We start from the raw sequence: 27,852 nt of genomic DNA, 5'->3' as shown, positions 1-27,852 counted from the left end.
TAGCCACCTTCTGGTAGGGCTTTTAAAATAAAATTGAGACGGAGTTGGCAAGCTGGAATTTTCCAGCATTTCTTGATGAGCTCATTACACTCTGTAAGAAAATGATGTCTGCTTTAGAGAACATTATCAGGATAGTGAATAAACCTTGAAGATGCAGACTCACTGTTTCGGCTCCACGTTTTCAAAAACCACTGCTTTCATCTTGTAAAGAAACCCGTGAAGGTCGGTCACACTATTTTGCAGGGGTTTCAATTATGAAAATAAAATAATTATGTTGCTGGATGTAAAAATGTGTTTTGTTTTTTTAAAAAGATTGTTCGCTGCTCATACAATGTCATGCCTATTAAGAGACAATATAGTGCTTCCGGTACACAAGATAGGCCCTGTGACTATATGTTAATGCTTTTTGGACAATGTAATGCTCTGGCAGTTGTTTTTGTTTATAACATTTTGCAGGACAGGTGTGTCTACTTAATGATATATTGATTTAGTAATCAAGCTTGTCTTACATCGTACATGTTAAATCTTTTCAATAACAATTCAAGAAAATGTACCGTGCAATAAACTTTTAAACTGTATTTTGAACCGTGGCAGGTTACATTCCAGGGATAGATTCCTTTTGAACTGGTCTTTAAAAGGAATGAATGAGAAATGTTGGTGTTATTGGCCACAATCCATTGGCCTGAAAGCTATGCAATTTTTTAGCTACTATTTTTAAAGTTTATTCAAGACTGTTCCTGGCGTAATGCTTCTTTTCTCTGAAAAAGCTTCTTCTTTTTTTTATATTAAGACACTCAGATATCACTCTACCTTTCTTTCTTAAAGTTAATGCCTACATAATTAGAGTAGGAGAAGGCTTATCCCAGCGCATTAAGTCTGGCAAATACCATCCACGTGGAATCTTTTCCAAGAAATTCTGGTGTAAGAAAACAATTATTGGAAGGAGACGGAACTTCTAGTTGTGAAACTTGACTTGGAGGAATAGACACATCATCTGAAGTTGGCACCATATCCTATTCATGCAATGCCTCATGCTGCAGGAAAATGTTTGCTATGCCCTAAATTAGAAGATTGAAGACTTAGTGACAACATAAATATCCACCTGTGGTGAACATAAACATACAAACAAATCTATAGTAAGGACTATGTTGTTTCTTAGAATATACAAACGGGGTAGACTAAATTCAGTGCAAGCTAGTAGCTAGTGAGAGATTTTTCTTTTTTTTTTTTTTATTATATCTTTTGTTATTTTAAGGTGAGATAATTGGATGTATGCATTTTTCATATGGAGGTATCTATCCGACTCTCTGGTTTCTTAATTGCCTCCATTCTCCTCCTCTTATGTCCCTGCCCCTGACACATGAAGCCATGTCCTTACTGATATAATGGGTCATTGCCTGCCACAAGATCAACACACTCCATTCCTGAAATAACATGTGCTGCTGTGAACATCTTGATGATCAGTCTAAGCCAGTGTTGGCTACCCTGTGACACTCCAGGTGTTGTGAAACTACAAGTCCCGGCATGCTTCACCAATATATAGCAGCTTATTGCTAGAAGGGTATGCTGGGACTTGTAGTTTCACAACACCTGGAGTGTCGCAGGTTAGCCAACACTGGTCTAAGCTGTTCGGCTACCATAAAGTTCAATACTTATCCTGATCCAAGGATGGATATCCTGGTTTAGACGACGAAGATAAAAATGAATATAGTAAGGTGCTCAGACCCAAGTTACGCTCACCTTTGCAATCGCCTTAAAAATAAAGCTACCAATACATATTTATATGCCTTTACAATCTGGATACTGGAGTTTATCCAGTCTTTATTTGCATTACCTGTTGCAAGGCATAACCAGGAGATGGCCAGTCAGTCTAGGAGCCAGCAGGTTCTATTTAGGAGCAAGGGGAAATGTGCATCTACTGACCTCACAATTATTGAATCTGAAAAGTTAGAGTAAGCTTATTTACTACCTGGCTTCTGGGATTTGTCCAGCACCTCATTCACACAAGTGTTAAAAGCAAGTGCTTGTAGCCCATTTAACGTCTCCACCAAATATGAGTGGACCCATACACACAGTTTGCATTGCATCCTTTTCAATGATGCCTGTAGTGTTCATTATATTGTAGAAAGTGTCCGTGGAGTTGTATGAGACGACTGTCTACCAATATATTTTCCACACATGCATATAAGCTGTTAATGTCCGTTGTGTAATAAAATATGAGTTTGAATTGAATTGTAGCTGTTCTACTTTATTTATTTGAACGTCTTGTTACGACATGTATGTTTTTCACAGGGTTAACAAGTTATACTGTTACATCCTGACCCCAAGGGCGCTAAAAAATAAGTCTAATCCGTTACAGTACGTGTACAGTACTACACAACGTTCTATTTCAGATGCAAATACAAGACCACTCTTCTGTTGCTATAATATACTGCACAGAAACGGAAGTGCCTTAAAGCACAATGCGTCTCATGGTGAAGCATCTTGTACAGTGCATTAGGGTGTCAGGTGGTAAATGTGCTATGGTCTTCTTTGTTATCGTTTATTTTTTAAGGCGCCACAAAACTCTGCAGCACCAGACAGTCAGTTTAAAAGTCGTGCAAAATACAATCTCATACAAAAAGAGAACAAGTACAACAAAGGTTGACGAAGGAGATTCTCTTTATGATATGCTTAAGATGCATTTCTGGACTGTAACGCCCCTTTGCATCCTGTATAGCTGGCAGCGTTTCTTGTTTGTCACTACTTTGAAATTCAATTAAAGGATCCCTGACCACTTAAGTAGATCTAGATTTTGAAAGCAGATAAAAATTGATCTGTCTCTTGCATCCATTTTTCTGTTTCAATGATGATCTCTTTTTAGGTTTTCCAAATTCATTAACAGATAGCTTGGCGTGTTTGGAAAATGTAAGCTGCAAGCATCCGCCCTCTTACGTTCACCTTGCAGTAATGTATGTAAACTTGTAAAGGCTAACCACACATTGCTGAATCGGCTTGTTTTTTTCCCCTTTCACTGAAAATATCCGCAAAGTAGCTTGTTGCTGCCACCTGCTGTCTGAGAAATAAAAGTTCCTGATATATTGTTCTAAGATAAAATCCTTTTGAAGTGTTTCTACAATATAAAAACTCAGGTGATTTGAGTAAAGTTACTGTGTCACCATCTCACACTTGAAGTCAAGGAAGCAAACAGTAGTGTCATAAAAACGACTTAAAGTATTTCTTCCGCCTGTGTATGAGCATTACTGCTTGAAATTTATGTACCCTTTGCACAGAAATGCTATTGTATTGTCACCCACTAAAGAATGCAAAGCATTCATGTGGATTACATTATAGGAAGATTCAGAAACTCTAAATAGAGTGCTTGAAAATATTTTTGTTGTGTGGGAAAAACATTTGGCTGTATGTCTGCCTAATCCGTAATTTCTTTAATTGAATTGACAACATATTCTGTCTGCAATGTTCTGTCCTTTGCAATTTTTGACATGATGGGTAAAAAGAACAAAAAACACTGTGTCTAGCACTAATTTTGGGCACCAGCAGTATTTTTTCCACACAAATCTACTTCTTCACTACTAGATATAACATAGATCTTCATCAAGCCTGGGCAAATTACTCTACTCTTAAAAGTTGAGTTAGGGCCAAATGTTAGTCAAAAGTTTTGCAATGTGAAATGTTGTCCGGTGAGCAAAATCCACCCTTTGCACAGCATGCAAAAGTAGATCATACCAATGACCAATATATCTTTGGTCAATTATATATTATATGGGCAAATTTTACCAGTATAAACTGAGCCATGTGCCTATAAATTTACTTTCCACCCCAACCATGCATGGAATGCCAGCACTCCGAATGTGTGAAATATAGTAGACCACAGATCAACCATGGTAGTGCTACAAGTGCAGGTGGAGAGATTCTGGTTGGAGAGTAGAGCATACAAAGGGAGAACAAGCTCCAGCCACCACCAGGATTTCTAAAGCTGGCTGCATTACACCATGATATTGCAAGTGATATTGGTTGATTGTCCTCATTATGACAGCGTGTTGGCCCCAAAACGACTGATGCCAGACAATTATCCTGTAGCCACCGTGGCACTATGGTTTGTCCAGCTATAAATACTATACACTTTTATGTTCACCTGTTCAGTCATTCATAAAAACAGGAGGCACCTAAAAACACTTTGATAGTGTTTCCAAGTGTGATATACTATTTAATAAAATTAATTAAGTTTCCCAGATTTTTATCGAAACTAGGTAATAACCTTCAGCTGTGATTGCAGAGACATTATTCATTGTTATTTCTGCTATTGTCCCAGCACTATCTTTCAGAAATAAAAGGTGTCATTACTAACAAGCACTAGATAAGACTTTTGTGTTGCTGACTCAGTCCCGAATGATATAAATCAGTGGGTATTTAGTACCGGGTGTTGTAGTTTTTTTTTCCGCCTGCCAGAATGCCGACACACCTTAGAGCGACGTAAAAATAGTGATGACGTAAAAATAGTGATGACTATAAGGCCGGCAAGCACCAAATATAGACTTGCCATATAACAGACATGCAGTGTTTCCCCCACGCTTAATTACAGTCGCATGTAAAACGCGACTATCTGAAATGCCTCCTGAAAGAAATGACGTGCGCTCTAACGGGAAGAGTGAAATTGCCGGTTTTTAAGTGGCAATGGTCGGACACGCCGCATGTATAATGTAATCCAGGCGGCGGGTTCGGCCATTGCCATGTTAAAAACATAAATTTTACTATGTCCATTAGAACTGGGAGGAAACCCACGCAAACACTGGGAGAACATACACACAGATAAGGCAATGGTTGGGAATTGAACTCATGACCCCAGTGCTGTGATGTAGAAGTGCTAACCATTAAGCCACACAATACTTTTGATGTTTGTGTCCATTAGGTAACTTAATTTTCATTAACGTATTTGCTATGATTTGATGAGCTCTACTGGGAAAGAACTTTTTCTGACCAAAATAACTTTTTTATTTATTTTTTAGAGCAAAGTAGAAGAGATGACTTAGAAGCATTAGGGCATATGTTTATGTATTTTCTACGAGGAAGCCTACCCTGGCAAGGACTAAAGGTAAAGTGTGTTTTTGGCTTTTTTTTTTTTTTTGCAAAGAAACCTCTAAATAGAAATCTTCTTGGCACTTTCATTCTAGATTCTTATCTCTAATTTGTATTTTAGTAATTGGCTAATGGCTCAAACGCTAAAATATTTATCTCTTGTATAATTCTTTTTTGTCTGCTTTCTAAGCTACTCTCTATGGGCAACATACAGCTAAGGCCGTGATATTCAGGAGATCTGGGAAAGGCCATTTACATGGCAGCCATTTCAGTCACATTTAATTAGAGCATGACACTTGCTGTTGCTGAGGCAGAACTTGTACCTTCAGACAGACTGCTCCTGTGAAGACCAGTAAGAGCAAAGTCAGTTCTGAATGGAAGTGACTTATTGCTTTATGACGCATAGGAAGTGGCTTAGAAATTCTTTTGTTTAAGTGAGGCTGTGTGTGAAGCACAACTAGTGCTGAGCAGAAATTTGTGTCTTCCAGTGATGAGCCCTGGCAACAGTGAAAGTTGGGTCTTAAAGTGGGAATTATCTCTGCTCTAGCCTTTATATGCCTAAAACGCATGTGGATATAGAAATGACATCTAAAGAATTACCATGTAAATGCAATTTCTTTTTGTTCCGTTTGAATTTAAAACATGCCAATCCAATGTTTGCCTATGACCGTTATCCAACATGATGAATCTCTATGGAATGATTTGTTTGGTAAATTTGAAGTGCTTTTGACCATTTTTCACCCGCATGTATTAGACTTTTTTTTTTTTTTTACAATTTCTTTTAATCAAAAATCGAATTGCCAGCTTTTAAAGGTCCCATCTTAAAATATTTCATCTATGGCATTTGATGTTGATAACTAAAGTCAGCAGAGACTTAATCCCTTACTGGTATCTTGTCACTGTCAGAAAGGCGTTTTCAGATATTTTAAAAAAATACTTTGATAACACAGATGCAAGATTACTGTCAAATGTAATATTCTGTTTTTGTTTTTTTTTGTATGTGTGTAGGCTGACACATTAAAAGAGAGGTATCAGAAAATTGGAGATACAAAACGAGCGACCCCAATTGAAGTACTTTGTGAGAACTTCCCAGGTAAAAACTGCTTTTTTATTGTCCAGTTCTTTAGAAAGTGCATCTTTATATGAAGAGCAGCTGCAGATGAATGAACACTGTTTGTTTAATAATCATTACAGGCTCATTTACATTCACTTTTTTGTTTTCATTAAGCATGTAAATGGAGGCTACCTGGGGAGCATGCAATCTGTTCTATCTGTTTTGGCTCTAAATGGCAGTTTTGCAGTAACTGATAACATTTTCATGCTTTCTAACTTGCCAACAAAATAAGAGTGAATTTGCTAATAATGTATCCCTTTTCTAACACCTGGAACCTAGATCACAAACAGGGATGCTATAGACAGACACAAATTATGAACTTTTTAAAGAGTTAAAATAACATGTCTTTATTTAAATTGTTTCACTTCTGCCCTCTTTTTTTATTTTGTTTGTATTGTAGAAGAGATGGCCACATACTTGCGCTATGTGAGAAGGCTAGATTTTTTTGAAAAACCAGATTATGACTACTTACGAAAACTATTTACAGACTTGTTTGATCGAAAGGGATATATGTTTGACTATGAATATGATTGGATTGGAAAGCAGCTGGTAAGCGCTATAATTCAAAATTTATATTTTCTGTATTTATTGCCCTTAGCTAAGTAAGGTTTAAATAATTGGCGTAAAAGTGTTTTAGTATTTTTTTCCAACTACGGTCTCGTCCTCCCGACAAGCATCATTTACTCTGTTTTACCTCTGTTGTGACAGGTGAGCAGAGGGGGAAAGATGCTCATTCATACAGCACTGATCTTTGGAGAAACATACAATGCACATAATTCCCCAAAGAAGGCAACAGAACAGGGTCGAGGATTTTTCACTATTCCCCATACCTGTTCTTAAATAAGTTATCCACTTAGGTAAATTGGCCTTGTGTGCGATATCTGGATCTCTCCATAGAGCACAATGCTGGGAATCTGTCTCCCGTCCATTCACCTGTCAAAGTAATGAATATGGAATGAAGACCGATAGACATTCGGGTGCGCAAAGCTTAAAATTAATCATCAATTCAGAACTGAAACCTTTTGTTTCAATGCTGACTCCCAACACCAAGACCGATTCAAACTAATACTGAAGCCTGCAGACGCATATAATGTGGTGGTGTGTTAACGCGTGTTAGGGTGGTTACTACAGCTGCTTATTATGCACTTTACATTCTCCTACATTACAGTGCTGGTCATAAAAAGAGAGACCAAAGATACCACTTGGAAATATATTTGCAATTTGGATTAATTTGTGCTATAAAAGTATAAGGCCTCAATGATGCTCATGTGTCTCCTCTTTTCATGTCTATATCTGAGGTATATTGCTTTTGCTGTGGGGGGTTAAGTAGTAAGGTCACTTATGTGATTATGTCAATATTAGTGTGCATTATGTAGAGGGTCCTTACGTGTCCTCTTAGAATACCTTTTGAAATCATCAGCACAGACTGAACTGCTAGCAGGGGCAGGCTCGGCTGGGGTCATCTGCGCCCGGGCCAGTCCCATAGTGGGCTACCTTGGACTGAGTCACTGGGCAACCTGTATTTTTTTTACTTTGAATTAGTTACCAAGTTTCCTTCTATAAGATGCCACAAATGTAAATGGAGTTTTGCAGTGCTAGTTTAATATACAGGTGTGGGATCTGTTATTTTGTGAACCCATTATCAAGAAAGTTCTAAAATCCAGAAAGAGAAGCAGCATTTATTTGTTTTTGTTTTTTCCACAGATAATCTTAGACATGAAACATTTGAGAAGCAATATTAGGCAATGTAATGAGATGGGGAATGGCAGGGTCAGTGTGGTGAAATTACATGCATAGTAAATGAACTGTAATTTTAGTTTAGACATTACAAATGACAGAAAAAAAACCCTGGAAAACCCCAATTCATTCCAGTTATTAGTTCCCATAACTGTATGCAAACCATTTTTTTTCTCCTGGTGGTTCAGTAGGTTTGTTAGATTGTTCTCATGGTCTTTGCTTCTGTAAACTTTTGTTTCTTTAACATTAGCCCACACCAGTTGGCTCTATTCATGCCGATCCAGCTCTTTCATCAAACAGAGAAGCACATCAACATAGAGATAAGATGCAACAAGCCAAAAATCAGGTAAATGTTGAAAGCCATTGCCTCACTGTTCCTATGGTAATCTTAATGTCATTAGACACCATAACTTAATAACAATTCTAAGTTGTATGGTAATACAAATAACACTCTAGACCTGCTGACATATATGTATTTAGATGCATTTTACACCACTTTCTAATATTTTACATTGAGCTTTGAGTTTTATTTTTATCAAAGTTTACACTTTTGTGTTTAGTTTTGTAATTTAGTTTTGTAATTTACTTCTATGCATTCTAACATTTGTACTTGTAAATGGATTGTGACTGTTGGTACTTAGATGAGTGGTGCATTGGGAGAGATAAGGCAGAAGCCTGTGATTGTATTGCTCTACCCAACTGCCCATCTTTCTCACATGCTAGTAATACCACTCATGCCAAGTGGTTACACATGATAAATTAGGCTGACACTTACCATTCTGAGCAATGCATGTTTCTGCTGCGTTCTTCAAAAGCGGCTTGGTCAACAATGGGAAATGCTCGATGGCTTTTACATGAGGTTACATATTCCATTGGCTGGAAAAACATGCTCTGAAACACGAGTGACACCGACCTACAGGCTTCTAGATGGCTTGTTCAGACCTTTCTCATATACAATCTAAATATATGAACATTGTAACGGGTTCTTGTGTAAATGGGATTGATGCCTGTATAGTGTGTCCAGTCATATTTACCCTTATTAAAACAAATTAATCACCATAGTAAGAAGTGTAGCTTTGGGCTATATAGGCCCTTTTTTATTTTATTTTTTTAGCACATTTATTTTCAATATGCTCCAGAACCTTTGTGTTGTGCTTGCTCAGTCTAGGTGTTTCTCCCCCATCTCTTTGCTATAGTTTATAATCTGTGTCTAGTCATTGACTCTCGTTCTCCTTCATGGTTTTTGCCCCACCACACTAGAAAGATTTGAATGTAGAAAGCTTTAGATAAGTTTCCAGAGAAATTAGGAAGTAAAATAATGGCGCTGAGCAGCACATGCTCAGACCGCTCTAAAAATGTATTGTGAATTTTTAAAAATAGTATAAGATAATTGTTTCAAATATGCAATGTAATGGGAGATAATTATTCTATAGTAGAGCTGTAAAAGTTGTTGTTGTTCTCTACTGGTCTGCAGGTATTTATTTGAAGACTGAAGAATATGGACCAATTTATATGACCTATATGCCATAGTGACTTCCAAATGAATTGGTTCAAAACCTTTAGCTTGAAAATGTGTCATTACGGAGTGGTTTTAAGGCTTTTTCCAGCATTTATACTATGTGGAACAAATTTATGCCAAACATGCTTAACAAAACAATTCGCCCCCAAGATTACTTTCAGAAAAAAGTGTTTAACATTATGCGTCAAACTTGTGTTGAGAGGAGTTTTGTATTTCTTTTATTCATTTATAAATGTTTCATGCTGCCTCATGGGGGTGTAGCTGTTTCATTGAGTCTTTTCGGACAGGTTGTTTCTGTGATAGAATGCTTTATTTTGATACGTTTTTGCTAATGGTTTTCTGACTTGTCAGATATGACCTTTATCTACTTATGAAATCTGTTTTATTATAGAAGTGAGGCTTTTCACCATCAAATCAAATATATATTTCATTTAAATTCCAATTTAAAGAAGCCATAGCACCAAGTCAAGAGGGGTGGGTTCCCTTGAAAATTGTACACCCTAAATTCTACTTTGGTATTTATTATTTGAGCTAAATATGCATTGAATTGGTTATGTATCAAACAATGCAGTAAGATGATGAGGAATGCTTATAGAGCCACAGGGAAAAGTGATTTAAGTGTGATTTGTTGCTTTATATTAAGAGTACAAATTTAGTGTGACCCTCTAAAAATTAAGTTAAAGGACATGTCTATCCCGATTTTATGTTCTTTTATGTTCTTTTCAAAATATATTCCCCAAGCTATATAATTAGTCTTCCATCTTGTTCCCTTTTCTCATGTGGTTTGTTTACCAGTGAGTAATTCCGTCATCCACAAAGCAGGATCTGATGTGCGCCACAGTCTGGCTTCACCTAGGCATCTCAATCAGTGCTGGGACTGACATCTAATTACTCAGTGTGGTAATATGGTTGGGGGAGAAGGCAACTCTGCATATTGGGTTCAGAAGAAAGGAGTTACACGATACAGGAAAGATAGTAGATACATACAATGGGTGAAATAAGTATCAAACCCATCAACCTTTTTCTCAGTAAATACATATTTAATGTGGCTATTGTAATTAAATTTACACCAAATGTCAGCAACAACCCTTGCAGTCCACACATGCAAAGAAATCAAGCCATAGATGTCTATAATTTAAGTTTTGTGTAATAATGTGAAATGACACAGGGAAAACGTATTGAACACTGTGAGGGAATGGGGCGCTACTGGACTAAGAACTTTTTATTCTTCACCCGTTTCTCACAGTTTAATGTACTTTTTAATCCTTGGCCAAGTCTAAGTATATACACAAAGCATTGGTGTTATTAGGTACATTTTGCCCTTGCTATTATCTGCAATATTGTATGTATTAGAAATAGAAAGAATATTGCCATATTGTGTAAAATAACAGGACAGCATAAGTAATTTTGCTTGTGTTAGCTAAGGTAATTAATTACCATTTGTCTCAAATGTGCATTGTTATAAGGTGTGACTTAAATTTGGTTTGTAATCAGAACACTATCTCAATATAAAGGTTATTGTATAGAAATGTAACATCTCCATGGTAAAGTACTTCAGGGGTTAAATTCCACCTCCACAGGGAACACTCAGGAGTTAAGTGAATTAAGCTACCATTGTTGTTTCTGTTTGCTCCCTATTGTCCACTAGTGAGCTCTACAGGCTGCCAGGAGCCTGTCCCAGCAGGGGTCACCTGAGGGAAGACATCTGGGGAGGTAGGGGAGTGGGCTGGATAGTGTGAGCAGCCCACCAATCGAGACCTTTTGCAGCTCCCCTGGACAGGCAGATCGAAAGGTGGGATTAGGAGGTGATAAAAGAGGCTACCCTGGGAGCTGGATGTGTGTGACTGATTTTGGCCAAGAGGTGATGCTCTGCCAGAGATTCGCTATAGAATATATCCCACTGGATTTATTTGGACTAAGTTCCTAACTTGTTAGTGGGGTTGTGCTGTACATATCTCACTGGATTTATTGGGACTGCATTCCTCACTTGTTAGACCTGCTATCGTTAAGGGGGCTGTGCTGTATTTAATCCTGTTCTGCAGAATAAATCATCCTACTATTTTTCCTCTAATACCGTGTCTGAGTGACTTGGGAACCACGTATCTTCACAAATACGCTTCCTGAAATTTATTTCATACTTTGTACAAAAGCCTTTGTTGGTAATGACGGCTTCAAGACGCATTCTGTATGGAGAAACTAGCCGCATGCAATGCTCAGGTGTGATTTTTGCCCCATTCTTCAACGCAAATGGTCTTCAAATCTTGAAGGTTCTGTGAGCTTCTTCTATGAAATCTGATCTTTATTTCTTTCCGTAGATTTTCAATTGGATTCAAGTCAGGTGATTGGCTGGGGCCATTCTAGCAGCTTTATTTTTTTTCTATGAAACCAATTGAGCATGTCCTTGGATGTATGTTTGTGATCATTGTCTTGCTGAAATGTCCACCCTCGTTTCATCTTCAGCCTCCTGGTAGATGGCAGCAGATTTTTATCAAGAATGTCTTGGTACATTTTTTCCTTCCTTCAGTTATATGCAGTATACCAGTACCGTGTGCAGAAAAACAGCCCCACACCATAATGTTCCTATCTTCAAACATGGTGTGTATTATGGCATCCAAAGAGTTCAACTTTGCTCTCATCTGACCACACTATATTCTCCCAGTATTTCACAGCCTTGTCCAAATGTTGTGCAGCAAACTTTAAACGAGCTTCAACATGTTTTTCTTCAGTAAAGGAGTCTTGCGTGGTGAGCGTGCATACAGGCCGTGACTGTTGAGTGCATTACGTATTGTTTTCTTTGCAACAATTGTACCTGCTAATTCCAGGTCTTTCTGTAGCTCTCCACAAGTGGTCCTTGGTTCTTGGACAACTCTTCTGATAGTTTTTTTTTCACTCCTCCGTTTTATGGTGAAATTATATTCTTTCCATTTCCGGTATTATGGCCCCAACAGTGCTCACTGTTACATTCAGCAGTTTAGAGATCCTTCTGTAACCAATGCCATCAGTATGTTTTGCAACAATAAGGTAGTGAAGATCTTGAGCGAGCTCTTTGCTTTTACCCATCATAAGATATTTCTTGCGTGGCACCTTTTTATAGGTCTTCAGTTGTGGCTGAACCAGCTGGCAGGATTGCTTTCTAATTACTGATGGATTTCAGCTGGTGTCTTGGCTTTCCATGCCTTTTTGCATCTCCCTTTCTTCATGTGTTGAATACTTTGTCATTTCACATTGTTACACAAAACTTGTTATTGACAAAACTAATTATTGACATCTATGGTTTGCTTTCTTTATGTGTGACTTGCAAGGGTTGTTGCTGACATTTGGTGTAAATTTCATTACTATAGCCACATTAAATATATATTTACTGAGAAAAATGTTGATGTGTTCAATACTTATTTCACCTGCTGTATATGCAATCTGTAGTAGGACATACACGTATAATACAGCAGAGCTGAAAACGGGAAATATGTATTGTACAGATTGGGTTGAAGTCAGACACCATTTTGTGGCAGGAATTGTCATGCTTCTTCCTGAAAACTAATGTTTTAGAAATTCATTACTTTTACCATTAAATCACATTTTTTTCATAATATATGCCTTTAATTGTATCCTTTAAAGGGGCAACTGCAATGTTTTTTTCCTATATTCTCCCCTGTTTTCTATTTAGCACCACATTTCTGTCAGTATAAATATATGCATGTATTGCCATATATTTATAGAAGTTCTCATATGCACATATATATGAGGGTGTGTCAAACATGTGAATGTGCATCTATGCTTCTTAATATAGTCATACTATATTACACAAACGTTTGGAATGTAGTCGTACATATTTTCAATACGTTTGTGCCACAATCTAATAGCCGTAAGTAAAGCCTAACATCACTAGAATCTACTAAGTATTTGTTTCTTTTCTGCTTACCTAGAGCCTAGTTTGCATGCTTTTTTTTTTTTTGCTTTTAAATTGTAGTGTGCGCTGTAGTTGTATCTGTACATTTGTATAATTTGCTTGCTGTCTTTATTTAATTCCACATGTTATTACGCATGAGGTGTTTAATATGTTTTGGGTTTTTCTCCCTCCTCTTCCATGCATGCTTTATGCATTATATAATGAGCAGTCGGCAGACCACAGGGCAGCTTGGGACTCCCAGCAGGCCAACCCCCATCACCTAAGAGCTCACCTAGCAGCTGACAGACATGGTGGCTCGGTACAGGTATTTTCTGCTTCTTTGCATGACTGACTACTTGCGCGTCCCGTGACCCCCGCGTGCCCCTCAGATTCCCGTAGCATGCTTTCTGTTTCTAGCTGATGTGATGCTTTTTATTGTGTTCTGATTGCATTGCTGTTCATTTTGTGGTTAAGGTAAATGGTGCTACACTTGGAATAAATGTTCGCTTTCAATTCACTTCTGCACCTTTTTTTATTTTATTTTTTCTACACTAAATTGAACAGTATCAGTTTGGTATCTAGAATGGAGTTTTAAAAGAACACGTGATGTTCTAATATCATACCGTGTGTAAGCCATAGGGAATATACTTTCTGTCCATACCTGTGTGAAATATCAGTGTCCATTGCATTTGTGTAACTAGTATTTTAAACATGTTTCCAGCTTGGCTTTTAGTTGAGCTTATATTAAAAATACTTTCTGGGACATTCTAACACAGAAATGACTGTTCTGTTGTAACTTACTTTGCTGTGTTTTCTCAGGAAGTTCTTTTCTTAATTTGGGAACTGAAAACTTGCATATTACGATGCACCTAATCCACATGCTTGCCATTGGGTAGAATAGGGATCCCTATGGCCCCTGTGCCATTTGTGATAACATGGCAACACATCTGAAAATACTACATATAATGTTCTTGGTGCATTGGACTTGCATGCTTTTGCCATTTAAACTGGGTGGTGCAGTGGTACTAGGGGTCCGTGATCCTTGATTCACTTCATGATTATGCAGGATTTGTGCACTCACTGCATGTCAGAATGCATCAACATAGCGGTATGTAAGCTTACTCTGAAACAGTAATTGGGGCAAATATAATGCCTAATAAGCATGTAGTACGGTAAATTTTCTGCTGCTTCTACAGTTGGCTCCACATTGATTGCGTTCTTTCCTTGTCTGTTCCCAGTAAAAGACTATGTACATACTGGCATGTGCAATGCATTTTTTACTTTTAAGTAAAAAAAAAAAAAAAGTCCTAAATTGAATTGCGTTTGATATGCGTTTTGGTGTGTCATATGTGTTTACAAATGAAGCAACTACATCGACGCACAGAAATAGAACACAATGTGTAGAAGATATAAATTAAAGTGCAATGCACGTTACACTCTTGCAACAAGCAAATCTGTACAGACTCGCTTACTACAATGGTTTTCCTTTACAAATCAGTTTACACGACCTTAACCTGTGTTTTAAAAATGCATCTTAAATGCAGGATTTTACTGCCAAAGTGTACATAGCTTAAGATTGTTGAGATGGTGCAGCCAATGACAATTGGTAGAATTGATGCCTTTCACTTTTAATATAAATATATTGTATTTTATGTCTATGAAAATTCTTTTTATTCCTGGCACAATCACCAAAAAGCAACTGATGCCATAAAACGTTATAAAAAATGAGAAATTTATAAAAAATGTGAGCAATGTATGAAGCCTGGGACCTTCCTTTTGAGTGTAGTTGTATTACAAGCAGAGAAGCCAAGTTTTGTTTCTATTGGTCCAAACATTACATTTTGTGGCTGTTCACTGCTTATCTTCGTGATGGGCAACCTAATTCATTTAATCAAAGAAAGAGGCGGCTATGTAATAACATCAGCAGGCATTTTAAACGAGTGTTACAAGTCATTCCAAACAAATCTGACAAAGCAGGAAGGAGCTGGGGGCCGCAGGTGAAGGCTTGGAGGGCCGCATGCTGCCCTAGGGCGGCCTGTTACTCAACATTCTTTTTTTTTTTTTTTTTTGTTTAATTGCAGTGTAGTAAACAACTACAATTTCTTTATTTACTAGCACATTTTTGTGATTAGAGTGTATTTTTATGTCCTTCTGGATTTAAGGATTAAGCATATTTTTAAAGTAGAAAAACTCTGCTGACTGTACTAGCAATTCATACTCTTGGTCCTTTCCTGTCCATACAAACGTCATTACTTCAGCAGACATCAACATATTTCTTTGTGTGGGGGAGGCATTGCATTTGACATAGGAAAAATAGACTAATTCAGACAATAGCTACCATTAGAAAATGTTAGACTGGAAGACTTTAGATGACTGTCATGTGAGCAGTAACACAACAATTTAAATGGAAGCTTTCAGAAAGTAAAAAGAGGTGGGATTAAGAAGAAGCTCAAAGATTGCATTAACATTTGTGTGCACAGTACTAAGAGAAGACCCTAAAGCACATTAAATGAAAAACTATATTTCCAACGTTCTGTTGTATGCATATGTATTATATTTTGACATTTACTATTTGTATCTTGTCAATTTATTATGCAAGTAGAACATCAAACTCTCTTCTTTGCCTATTTATGACATTCATTTAATCTTAGTCAATGAACATACTGGTGATAACATTCTGCAATTAAGATGCATTTCTAACACAAGTTAAGCACATGAAAACTCAAATAAAAATCATTGTATGCAATAAGACAGTTTATACCGTTCATACTAGGTATTATGTGCGTTTAACTTGTTCTATTACCGTATGCCTGATGTGCATCAACCACAGTTGAAATTTTAGATTTGTCTTACTTGGAACACGTCACAAATGCAGCGAGATGAAAAACAGAGTGCACCTAATTGCATATCAAATGTGGAGTAAATGCGTACATAGATGTGGTTTATATGCATTTTTACACAAAAAAAAGCTTTGTAAACGCTGGTGTGTACATCATCTTACATAGGTTAGCTAGATGATGTAGAATATAGGAGCCAGTGGAGAAGTATACTGGTTGCGCTCTATAACTTGTACAAAAATTATACATATAACAAAATGTATACGTTTTCTCATTCAAACAAGATTTCTTGGTTAATCTGGTTTTACTATAACAGTGGTGCAGAAATTTTCCTTTTTTACGCTTTCAGCAACTTCCATTAATGACGGTCAGTAGCTGTTTGTTTTTAAAAAAAAAAAAAAGACTGAAGTAACTTCCGATTTTGCTTTTCTCATTACTGCCATCAATCATATATTTTATTTAGTACCAGATGATTTATATTTGTTTTTGACGTGACCATTCATAGTCTGTATTTCTACCAATCTAGGATATAAAATTCAGACTATGCTGCTAAAACAACTATCCAATTGTGTTGGGATTAAATAAATGTTTAGTGATAACTTGGAAATTAACACCTTTACTATTAACTGTAAATAGAAATGTTGCAAAAAGTAAAATACATTGTTTTACTTAAAGTAAATATATATTTATATATATATAATATATTACACACACACACACACACGCGTATATACCTTTCATAATGTTTTTTTATTTCCTCCCTCTTACATGACCAGTATATTGACCTAATTTATCACCTACACGTCATAGTTTTGGTTATGATGTATTGCTCTATTCACCTGAATGTGTGTTCGTAATGAACAAATAGGGAACTTATTTACCTTAGTGTTAGGAGCACATACAGCTAATGGGGACAGATCTGTACCTGGACAAATCATGCTGTGATAGGGTGCCAATGCAATATGGACTTCTTTTTGCAACCAACACACACATATTGGGCAGCGTTAAGCTACGAAGTGCCCTTCTCTCGACTCCACGGAGGGAATTCAATTGTAAAGAGTCCGTTTCTAAGTAACTAATTTTTACTCGCACCTCTATGGGGCGTGAGCAAAAATGAGCCTTACTTCTGTAAAGGAAAAAATCTGCACAAGGTGCCTACGGAATTGCCGCGAGACACCTTGCGCAGACTTTTTATTACAGAAGTAACAATCATTTTTTTTTTTTTATGGGTGGCATTTATAAAAATTGGTACACTTATGATAATGGGCTGTAACTCATTGTAGTCGATCATTCTAACTTATTGAAGGTGAAAGCGGCTTATAACTGAGGATCACTGGAAAATAATTTTATTGACTAAACTGTAGGAGTAATCCAGTACAACTAAATTTAAAATATTGAATCTTTGTACAAAAGGAGCTTTATAACAGTTATAAGTGATTCACGATAAACCTATACATTCTTGTAAATAGCACACCATTTACATTAGGGAGTGTTTTATCCCATAAACTGCCTAATATAACTTCAGGATACCAGGCACCAAATGGCATGCAAGACCCTTTTCTAATGCATAAAATGCATGCACATTGGTAGTATCTATATTTCTGGGTAATATACTGAGATAAAAAAAGATGCATGTATTATATCTAGTTTACGGTATGCTTTTGTCTACCCCCATTTTGTCTGTCTCTGCCACATCTGGACCCTTTGTGGTACGATTAAGCCCACACATACATCAGTCCTATGTGCTGCCAGTAAACCACAACCCCAAAATGTTACATTAGGTTTATCACACTTTATTATGATTGCCAGCAGTGCTTTGGGATTAGGTACAGGGATTATGGTATACATACAAAAACAATAAGCTTTCCTAGAGCTCACAATGCCTTTGTAGAATCTAGTAATGCTATAAAAATGTAATTTATACATCAATGGCTTAATATTTGTAGTGGATGGATACGAAAGAGACACATTAGCTTGGCTTTAATAATTGTACTCTGTATTTTATTACCAAGTATCTGGATAATTTACATATACCGTATATACTCGTGTATAAGCCAAGTTTTTCAGCATATTTTTTTTATGCTGAAAAAGCCCCCCTCGGCTTGTACACGGGTGAACTTACCTGGTCTCTGTTCCCTCAGCTCTTAAGTTCCGCAGTGGAACGCATGTGCGTTCCACCGACAGGAAGTTCGGCACACATGCCCGAACTTCCTGTCAGTGGAACACACATGCGTTCCACTGCGGAACTTAAGAGCTGAGGGAACAGAGACCAGGTAAGTTCGTTCTCTCTCCCTCCCTCCCTCTCCAATATTAACATAACGTGATCATTTCCCTATTCTTTGGGGGTGAATTTCAGATATGGCATTAGCTGGTTCTCCTAATACATTATTATTCAGGATATCTTACTTTGAATGGTCTGTGTATTTTTTTTTTTTTTAAATTGATGCTGGGTGTCACACCTACAAGACCACGTTCAAAATCAGTCCTGCTTTTACTAGATATGCACCCGAATCTGGTTGTTTCCATGCCTGCTTTCTGCAAGATAGGGGACAGATAGCATGCCAAAAAGATTTAGCTTAGAAGAAATTCTAGAACTATTATTCCTTAAACACAGAGTTGATACTGTGTACCAAGAAATATTCTCTATGTATAATATGTTAATATAGCAACATTGAACATCTTTTTTCTTTAGTTTTAGTATTGTTTAAAGGAGAACTTGCGGAAACAATGTTTTATGTGAATGAATCTTCACCTAACCTGCCACTGGGGCCTAAACCTGGTGCTTCTACCTCCATAACAGCCTGGAGAAATTTCAATATTACAGCTGCACTGTAGAAGGAGCACAAAACCAGAGCACAATTCATATTTTTACCATCCATTAAAAGTCAGCTGAGGTCACTTTCGAAGCACATTCAGTGTGCGCCACAAAAGGCCTGGGTTTTGCATCAGCCCAGTGTATTTATTTCAAAGTGTTCACCTATCCTCCGACTTAAGCCAAACAGTATATCTGTACAAATAGCAATATACCACGGATTAATTTTTAATAAAGAAAGGTGCATATGTCCAAAGAACCAGTCAGATTAAAAATACATGAATCATTCAGTAGCTAATCAATTAAAAACGCACATGATATAAAAATCTGTAAAATAAAAATGCATATACAGATGTAAATAAAAAACATAATAATGAATAAATCTAAAAAAATTACCAGTAGCTGCTGCATTTCCCACCCTAGGCTTATACTCGAGTCAATAAGTTTTCCCAGTTTTTTTGTGGTAAAATTAGGTGCCTCGGCTTATATTCGGGTCGACTTATACTCGTATATACGGTACCTATGTTTTATGTTACAACTGTGTCTTAGATAGCTTGTAGTGCCTGATAGATCTTGATTCATTTTATGATCATGTGAAGTAGGCAATCTACAAAAAGTGAAAAATCATTATACAACATGTATTTGTCTGACATAACCACGGATAATGCACTGACTGAGCTGAAACAGATTTGGTCTGAAACTATCTTACAATCTGTTCTGCTGCTTTGTGTTCTTGGTAATTAACTTTGAAAGCTTTAAGGCTACAAAAAGCAACATTTGGCTTTGGAATTCTGTTTGTGTGTGAATCCCATCAATCTAAGAAATACATTTAATGGAATAAAATATGACATGTTTTAGTGCAGTGAAATAATCATTCTCTCTCAGAATCTTTGGAGCCTCACTGCTCACACCTTTTTGTGATTGTGAAGGATGTCCATCCTTTCCACACAACACTACATATGTGATCTCTTTTCACAGGTTGTAAGTTCGACAAACGGGGAGCTGAACACAGACGATCCAACAGCTGGACATTCAAATGCACCAATCACCGCCCCAGCAGAGGTTGAAGTCCTAGATGAAACAAAGTAGGTTGAACATTGCAGTAGTTGGTCAGACTGTGAAAGCGACACACATTTTTTTGCTCTTCGTTTTATATATTTAGATTTTATTTATTTTGTTGCACGAGTAGAAGAAACTTGCTAAAGTAAACTTTTTTTGCTATGGTATATATTACACAGAGCACTGTCGCAACAAAATCTTCCTTGTTATTCCTAGCGGCATCTTTTGAACAAAATGTGTGATATTTCCAAGTTTGAGGGGTGAAGAGTTTTTGTAAAATCTTTCACCATCCAACTAGCGGTATTGGGCACCTATCATCATCTCTGGCTGCAAAATTGTATTCTCTATTCTGATAATTTTGAAAGGAGGCAGTACAGGTGCTCAACACTGATTGGGTGCTGTGATTATCAAGTCATGTATTACCATTCTGCTGACACAGCCCTTTTCAAATACTCTAGGCACGAGTAGAGCATGAGTATTTATAAAGAATAAATACTCTGAAGTTCCACATCCCTGGGGATGGAAGTGTATATACGTGCCCTGTTGTAAGAGACCTAAATAAACAAACTACATTCTCGCACGTCCGATGCTTTTCAGAACTGGATATATCAATACATTGGTGATCATGAGAAACTTTTTCACGCACAGACTGATAAAGTTTAAAAAAAAAAAAAAGAGGAAACAAACTGTCCATTTAACACACAGTATATTGTTTCGCTATTTATTGTTTCCAACAATATTGTATTTATTGTATGTGGTGCTCTTAATATCCAGGTGTGTTTTTTTGCTTGCACTGAGCATTACATTGTCAAGGGAAGTGTGAGGTCATTGTGCATGTGGGTGGGGAATCTGCTGTGAGTTCATGGAGAAGTACAGATCGATCCAGCTCTGTTGCGTGAGCCTTTAAAAAGTACAAAAAATAATTGTTTTCAGCTTTGAATTGATGTGACAGAATTTTTTAGTGCTAAATAGAAGCGCATGATAATTTAATGTTAAGGTGCTTTGTGGCTCTGTCTGATTTTTCTCCTTTTTCCCTTGTGTTCTCCCCCTGCATAGCTGCCAGAAAGTGTTGAACATGTGGTGAGTTGTATATATGCAGAGGCAGGCAGAACCAGCTCTATTAAACAAAACATTAGTGTATCTGATACTTCTCAAAACATATCTAGCTATATTTATATTATAATAAGATCTATTTTTATTATTATTTTTGGGATTTAATTGTATAATAAGACACTTTTGTTTGCCTATAAGGAGCAGTTTTGCCTGCCAGAGTTTGTCTCAGTGGAGTAGCTTCTGTGCACAAATGCCTGTTACATAGAATGTACTTTTATAACTCCATTTCTCTCTGCTCCCTCGATCTGCTGCTCAGGTTAATATCTAGTTCAAAATGTTATTGGTCAATTATTGGACCAACCATTCCTGACATGATTTAGAAGAATTGAATGGTGCTTTTTGATGCACTTAATTCTTTATAGTATTAAACAAACCATATACCTAATTTTTATCTATAGCTATACTGTGGCCATTCTATACTGGTAATACATTTTTTAAAGTAAACCTGTCTGCAACAAACACGCAACCAGTGGAGGCAGCTTGAATGCCTCATATCTGCTTGTATCTCTTACTAGTAATTTGATTGGCGGTTGTATTCTCATGATTATTGGTTCCACTTACAAAATTGCTGCTGCTTCCACTGTGTGTGTGCGTCTGATACAATTTAATTACCTAAAAATAAATGGGCAGAATTTTTTTTTACCTGCTCAGTGTCTGTTTCTTAATTTCTGAACACACCTATTTTTTTTATCTTGGTTAATTTACTCAAAGTATAAACACATTCCACTAGTTTTTAACTTTTCCATAATGTGAAAATAAGAATTATTTTCCACTCCCAACAATATTACTTTTTTGGGGCACTTGGACGTAGCTGGTGCTCGGTTCTCTCTCTAGCAGTAGAGAGATGTATTTGAAAGCCTATGTTTTGCTCTTTCGGTATCCCCATGCTGTGTAGGGAGAATTTCATATCCAGAAGTTTCGGGACACTGCTACATACAGAGAACGGTGAGGGAGCTTCAAAGTATTACTATTTAGTAAATCCTATTTAAAGTAGAAAGCCCCTTTAAAATGCCTTATTAGAATCACAATGGATTTAATTACAGTATTTTAACCCTTATGTTGTGTATGTAAACACAAGTAATCCTATTGTTTTCTTTTAATCTGTTGCTACTGCAACAGTGTCAGATATTAGACATGTTCTAGTCAAGACACCTACATTATGTATTTTGATTTTAAAATAAACATAGAATTAAACAAAAAGTTAAATGGTCATTTTAATACTTTATATAATTATTTGAAGGAGTTGCATGCCAGTGGTTCTTTTATTTGGAGAACTTTGCTCCTGTAGTTTGTCATAAAATATATTCTTGTTTGTAATAATTACCAAATGAAAGTAATAGTTAATAAATGGCTTTATCAAATGCCGTGCTACAGTCTTAGTTGTATCGGTGATATTTTGGAGGTTCTCTTCTGATTTGTGTAACATATCCTGTCACATAAAATAGACATTGTTTAATTTTATTTTAAAAGCACATGAACAATCACTTGGAGCAGCATGTAAAATGTTCTGTGTGAATAGTGATGCCAACACAGATCTGTACTGCCTTATGCTGGAATAATGTTGCTTGGCTAACAATATCTTTTGGAACAGTCCTAAACTAAATTCCCCTTTTTACTTGTACAAGCTTCAATACCCAATCCTAACAAACTTGTACTGCTAATTCTTGTGAGGGTAATGGAATATTTGGGACCAAATCTGTGTTCAGACTGTAAGAACCTGACGTGCTGACCATTCCAGTTATCTTTTTCATATTACTAAACTACTATTAACTTGTGTAGCAGATCAAATTGTCATTAGCTTGGCTGCTTCTTCTCACTCCCTCTTGTCCTAATCAATAGCATTGCTCTCAACTTTTTTTTTTTTTTTTTTTTTAAAGTAATATGGTAATGACTTTTAAATCTCTGCACGCCAGACAGCTGCGATTAAACAGCAAGCATATATTTTATTAATATACTTTAAGGCAATTACGCAGCCACCTGTAAACTGTATATATATGAAAACTGAAATAATAAAGGGGTTTGATTAGTGTCGGCACTACTTTTTCTTGTGACCTGGACTGAAGGCTGGTCTTTCAGTTGCCATATTTAGGTCATAAAGAAACAGGCTGAGACTGGTTGCTAGGTACGTCTGTTAAGCCTCTGGCATCTGTTGCTGCATGAAGACAGAATTGTGTTCACTTACACATGATCTGTTGATTTTGAGGTGGAGCTTGTGTGCTAGAACTACACAATATTGATGTGTCCCTTAAGTTAAGACTTGCTAAGTGATACTCACTTCATCATAGCATTCAGTGCCCACTGCCACTTTAATGCTGCACATTTGTGTCTAAATCTGAAATTATTACAGATCCTACTTAATTGTAAGCCATGTCAATGCTGTTTTTGAGTCAATGTTGCAAGCGTTTAAGCAACAATACTTTTTTGTGTGTGTGGGTAAAAAAAATCTAGGTTATAATACACTGTTTTAGCCAGACTGCATGTGCATTGGATAATGTACAGAACCCAGATGATAACATTATCCACGCCACTAACCCTAGATTATCCATGTATTTTGGCCAATGTCAGAATGTTGGATCACTAATTCTGTAGCTGGTTATGGCCTTTAATATCCAACAATGGAGATTGTTTGCTATGGTTGATGCAGCTGTGGGGTTATCATTTTTGTACTTAAAACAGAAGCAATTCCCAAAACTAATCTTTATCTCTGCAGCACTTCCTGTAGGGTGAGAATCTCTTGGATATTGAGAGACATAATTAAGTCTAAAACCATTTTCTAATTTAAATCTTTATCTTTGAAACATGTAGTTACTGTACTACATTGGATCTCCTGAACCTTTTGTTACATCTGTACTATGATCCAGTTGAAGTTGCAGGGGTGTCTATCTAAAACTGTTCTTAGTTATTCAACTCAGTACATCTTCGAGATCTGTCCATTAAACCAACCCCCATCCTCTCTACCCATTTTTCACATGCAAAACTTTGCCCACTGCTGTCCTTGCCATTTTATTTTTTTATTGATCCCCTCCCTTCCCCCAACATGTGACAGTCATAGATCCTGTGTCCATGACCCCAGCAGTTCTAGAGCAACACCTGTCTCTGCTAGCAGTGGGCACTCGTCCAGAGCCTGACAGCCTGGACAAGCTCACTGAGAATGTGTCAATGAAACACTTTAATTTTTTATATTTATAAAAAAAAAAGTTTGCCAGAACTTCTGTAAAGGTTTTTCGACCTCATGGGTTTTGCTTGATACGTCAATGAATTGAATATACCACATCATATTTTTTGTAAACATTACTGTTCTACTATTACTCCAATCACATCTATGAATATTGCACATGTTTCTTACATGAACTGCAGTGTATACACATCTGTGCAAAATGCGTGTGGTGCATGCCAAGTCCACTTGATCCAGACAGCACTGTTGAATACCTTAAGTGATGCTTCTGCTTTGGGACTTTTCCTAATTTTTCTTTTCAATGTCTTTGTAGGTGCTGTTGCTTTTTCAAGAGGAGGAAAAGGAAAACCATTCAACGTCACAAATGACTCTGGAAAAGGGCAGACCATGGGGAATTACTCACTTGTTCATCTGCTGTCCTGTAATAACAACAAACCAATAATCATCTCCACAACGACCATGTTACTTTTTTCTTTTGCCCCCCCCCCCCCCTCCACCCCCCTTCTACAGACTATCATGTTCCCATGCTTCTGCTTGATTTGTCTTACATTTTTCTTGTCCAAACTTTAGAAGCTTTAAAGTTTTTTGTCCAAAATAGGATTATTTAAATGGACCAATGACGTGGTACAGACATAAATTACTGTCTTCAGCCAAATGCAGTTGCACCACCCTTGGAAACTGCAAGCTGTTTATAGTTGGATGACTCTGCAAAAAGCTCTCTTACATGCAAATAGTGGAAGAGGATTATTTGCTAAAGCTTTAAAATAACACACTAAACGTCTTACCTTTTGGAGATTTGCAGTTTGATATTGGTAAAGATTTACAGTATTATTGAAATGGTACTGCATTAATCAACAGTTGGCATTACCTTTTCTCTCCATTGGTCTAATGGTACAACCACTGCCCAGAGGTACGTAGGACAAACCTGTCTGGACGTGACTGGGGATAACAATATACAAAGCAGTCAGCCGCAGACTCCTAAGAAAAGAAAAATTGTTTTTACATTGTACCTTCTAACAGTGATGGAGAGAAGTAGAAGCTGCAAGGACATTAGTCCTAAATGTACATGATGTAAACTTGTGCATCTTGGTAATGTTTAAACAAAATTTATACTTTTCCTCAAAAAACAAAAAAAAAACGAATTACATATTAGAAAATACACAAATAAACACTACATGGAGGAGTGGGGGTTAGGAATTAATTAAATATGCATATGGTAGCTGGAAAGCACTTTGCATACTGCTTGCAGAAAAGCATATTACTCCGTTAATAGAAATCTTTGAATACATCATGTAGTTGGTGTTGTAAACCTTTCTGCTCTTTGGCAAGAAGCAGCAACGCTGATGGGTGCTTCTCTGCCTTCTGTATGCCTAAAATTAGCTGGTGCTTTCAGAATTGCTCTCTCCACTTACCCAACTTTGCACGTGTTGTAGAGCATGGTAGAAAGCATTAGCTAGATAATTCATTCATTTTCCTCCGTTATGGATGAAATGTCTGCATATTGGGGGGTGGGAGGGGGGAGTTTTGTTTTTTTTTGTTTATTTTTTGGATGTCCTCATTTAACCTCAATTGCTACAAGGTGTATTAGTAAACCTTGAAGCTTCTGAGCAACAAAGCCATTTTAATTGTTTTTGTTACATTGGTAATGTGGCCTGCATTGTCACAAGATTTTTGAAGGGAAATGGCTAGAACAAATATTTTGACCAAACTATGGTTAATTTATGTACAAAGAAAAAAATCCAAAAGTCTCCTAGATTGAACTTGTATTTTTTTTTTCTTGTCTTTCAGTGCACGCCCTATGGCTAACTTATTTATTTTTTAAGTCTGGTTTGTGGTAACATAAAACAATGTGTATTGCAAATAGATAAATTCACATCTTTGAGTTCATTATTGCATTTACAGGGATTTTAATTGTAATTTGTAATTTATTTTGGTTAACAACCAAGAGTGCAGTGCTTATTTTTGATGGTTTATGTGCTGACATAAAACGCTGAAAATTGCTGAGCTGATGGTTGTTTATTTTCACTGTTGCTGTACATTTTTTTTTCTTTTTTTATTACATTGGTCAAATACATCAATTCAACCCTCTATCAATTACAATATTCATACTGCAGGTCTCAGTCTGCCTTGTTTGTTTGTTATTGTCTTAATCTCAAGAATGATATATATACATATATATTTTTTTTTTCGTTATGAAAGATGAGTGTTGTGGCCATTCTAATGTGAAATCACTTCTGTCTCTACAGTATTTGACCAAATTTTGTTGCACCATATTGTAAATACATGCAGCAACTCGTTTCTTATAATACATCTGTTTATTTTGTTTCTTGGTAGATCTTTCTTTTGTGTGGAGAGAAGAAGCTATTTGGCCTGTACAGTGTTTATATGATCTGAACTCATCACACATAACAAGGAAATGTGTATATTAATCCAATTGCGGACGTCAGATATTTAAAATACAAAACCCTTTATTTGCTGCAATGACCAGTACGTAGACATTTTGCTTTTTAGCAATATTTAAGTGCTCCATTTACTGCCATGAAAAGGGGAATTTCTCTTTGGCAGCACAAACTGGTCTATAATGGGTAATGCAGGTATGTTCAGGTTAAGCCAACAATGTTTTGCATTTATATGCTTTTTCTCTGTCTATACTAATGAAGTCAACATTGCCTGAATGTTAAAATAATGAAATACATCCCTGTTTAAAAGTATGTAACTGAAGAAATAAAAAATAAAGGTAGTTTTTTTAACTTGCTTTTCTTTTTGTACTTCAATGCTTGCGCCAGCTAAACTGATGTTTTTTTTAGTTATATCTTTATTAAAAACATAGCTTTTTAAGTTCCTAAACATACTAGTTCTAAATAAATGTAATCATGGATTGTCACGAACGCTCAGCCTGTCTTAGATAAAGCAATCTGAAACAGCTCTCTGTGACTGGAGTTACCTTGGTCACTTACCAATGAATACACCTTTTTCTGCCACCACTAAGGATTTACTATGGAGTCCTTACGTTCACCAAAACCACTTATTAATATTACACATTTAAATCACATACACCTGTAGCATGAGCCTAACTTGGCTTCGTAAGTTCCCAAAGAATCAGAGAATATGCTAGATTAAATGTATTTAATCTGAAAAGTGTTTCCAAGGCTTAATTACAAAACATTAATAACAACATACAAATAAATTGCACAAATAAGCTTCAGAAATAAAATAGGAAATTAAACCAGTGTCACTAATTTAGCGTGAGAGGAGTACACTTTGAGAAGGATGGTGCACTTCAACCTAGATACTGTAGGTCTCCCCTTTAGAAATTTGCAATATTACCAGGTCAGGCAATGGATTTGACTTCTTACACTGCTCTCACCCCCCCCCCCCCCTTTACACCCCCCCCTTTGGAATTTAGCCCTTTCAATGTCAGGGCAGGTTGCTTTCCAGAATGACACAGGGCTTTCCAAGTGAGTTATCTACCCCTGAAATATATGTCTGGCATCTCAGAGGGCAGGATTCTCACCTCTGCTCTG

The 27,852-nt window shown here is 36.7% G+C and overlaps 1 protein-coding gene across 10 annotated transcripts in view; it reads left to right on the top strand.

Moving 5' to 3' along the window:
• CSNK1G3 (casein kinase 1 gamma 3) overlaps positions 1–27,082 on the top strand; it is a 92,450-nt gene extending 65,368 nt beyond the window's left edge. For 6 of the 10 annotated variants that reach the window (XM_075179053.1, XM_075179018.1, XM_075179026.1 and 3 more), the window contains 8 exons: positions 5,007–5,092; positions 6,085–6,169; positions 6,591–6,739; positions 8,178–8,273; positions 13,562–13,657; positions 19,960–20,066; positions 21,097–21,120; positions 24,642–27,082. In XM_075179053.1, the coding sequence (XP_075035154.1) occupies positions 5,007–5,092; positions 6,085–6,169; positions 6,591–6,739; positions 8,178–8,273; positions 13,562–13,657; positions 19,960–20,066; positions 21,097–21,120; positions 24,642–24,696 (698 nt within the window). In that variant the 3' untranslated portion in view covers positions 24,697–27,082. The remainder of the gene's footprint in view (positions 1–5,006; positions 5,093–6,084; positions 6,170–6,590; positions 6,740–8,177; positions 8,274–13,561; positions 13,658–19,959; positions 20,067–21,096; positions 21,121–24,641) is intronic. The other 4 variants (XM_075179061.1, XM_075179069.1, XM_075179078.1 and 1 more) reach the window with 4 other exon arrangements.
• The last annotated feature ends 770 nt before the right edge of the window (positions 27,083–27,852 follow it).

The sequence above is a fragment of the Mixophyes fleayi genome, chromosome 1, assembly GCF_038048845.1.
Source record: "Mixophyes fleayi isolate aMixFle1 chromosome 1, aMixFle1.hap1, whole genome shotgun sequence".
In the NCBI taxonomy this organism is placed as follows: Eukaryota; Metazoa; Chordata; class Amphibia; order Anura; family Limnodynastidae; genus Mixophyes; species Mixophyes fleayi.
Note: the sequence above shows the minus strand (reverse complement) of the source record. Positions and strands in the feature narration are given on the sequence as shown.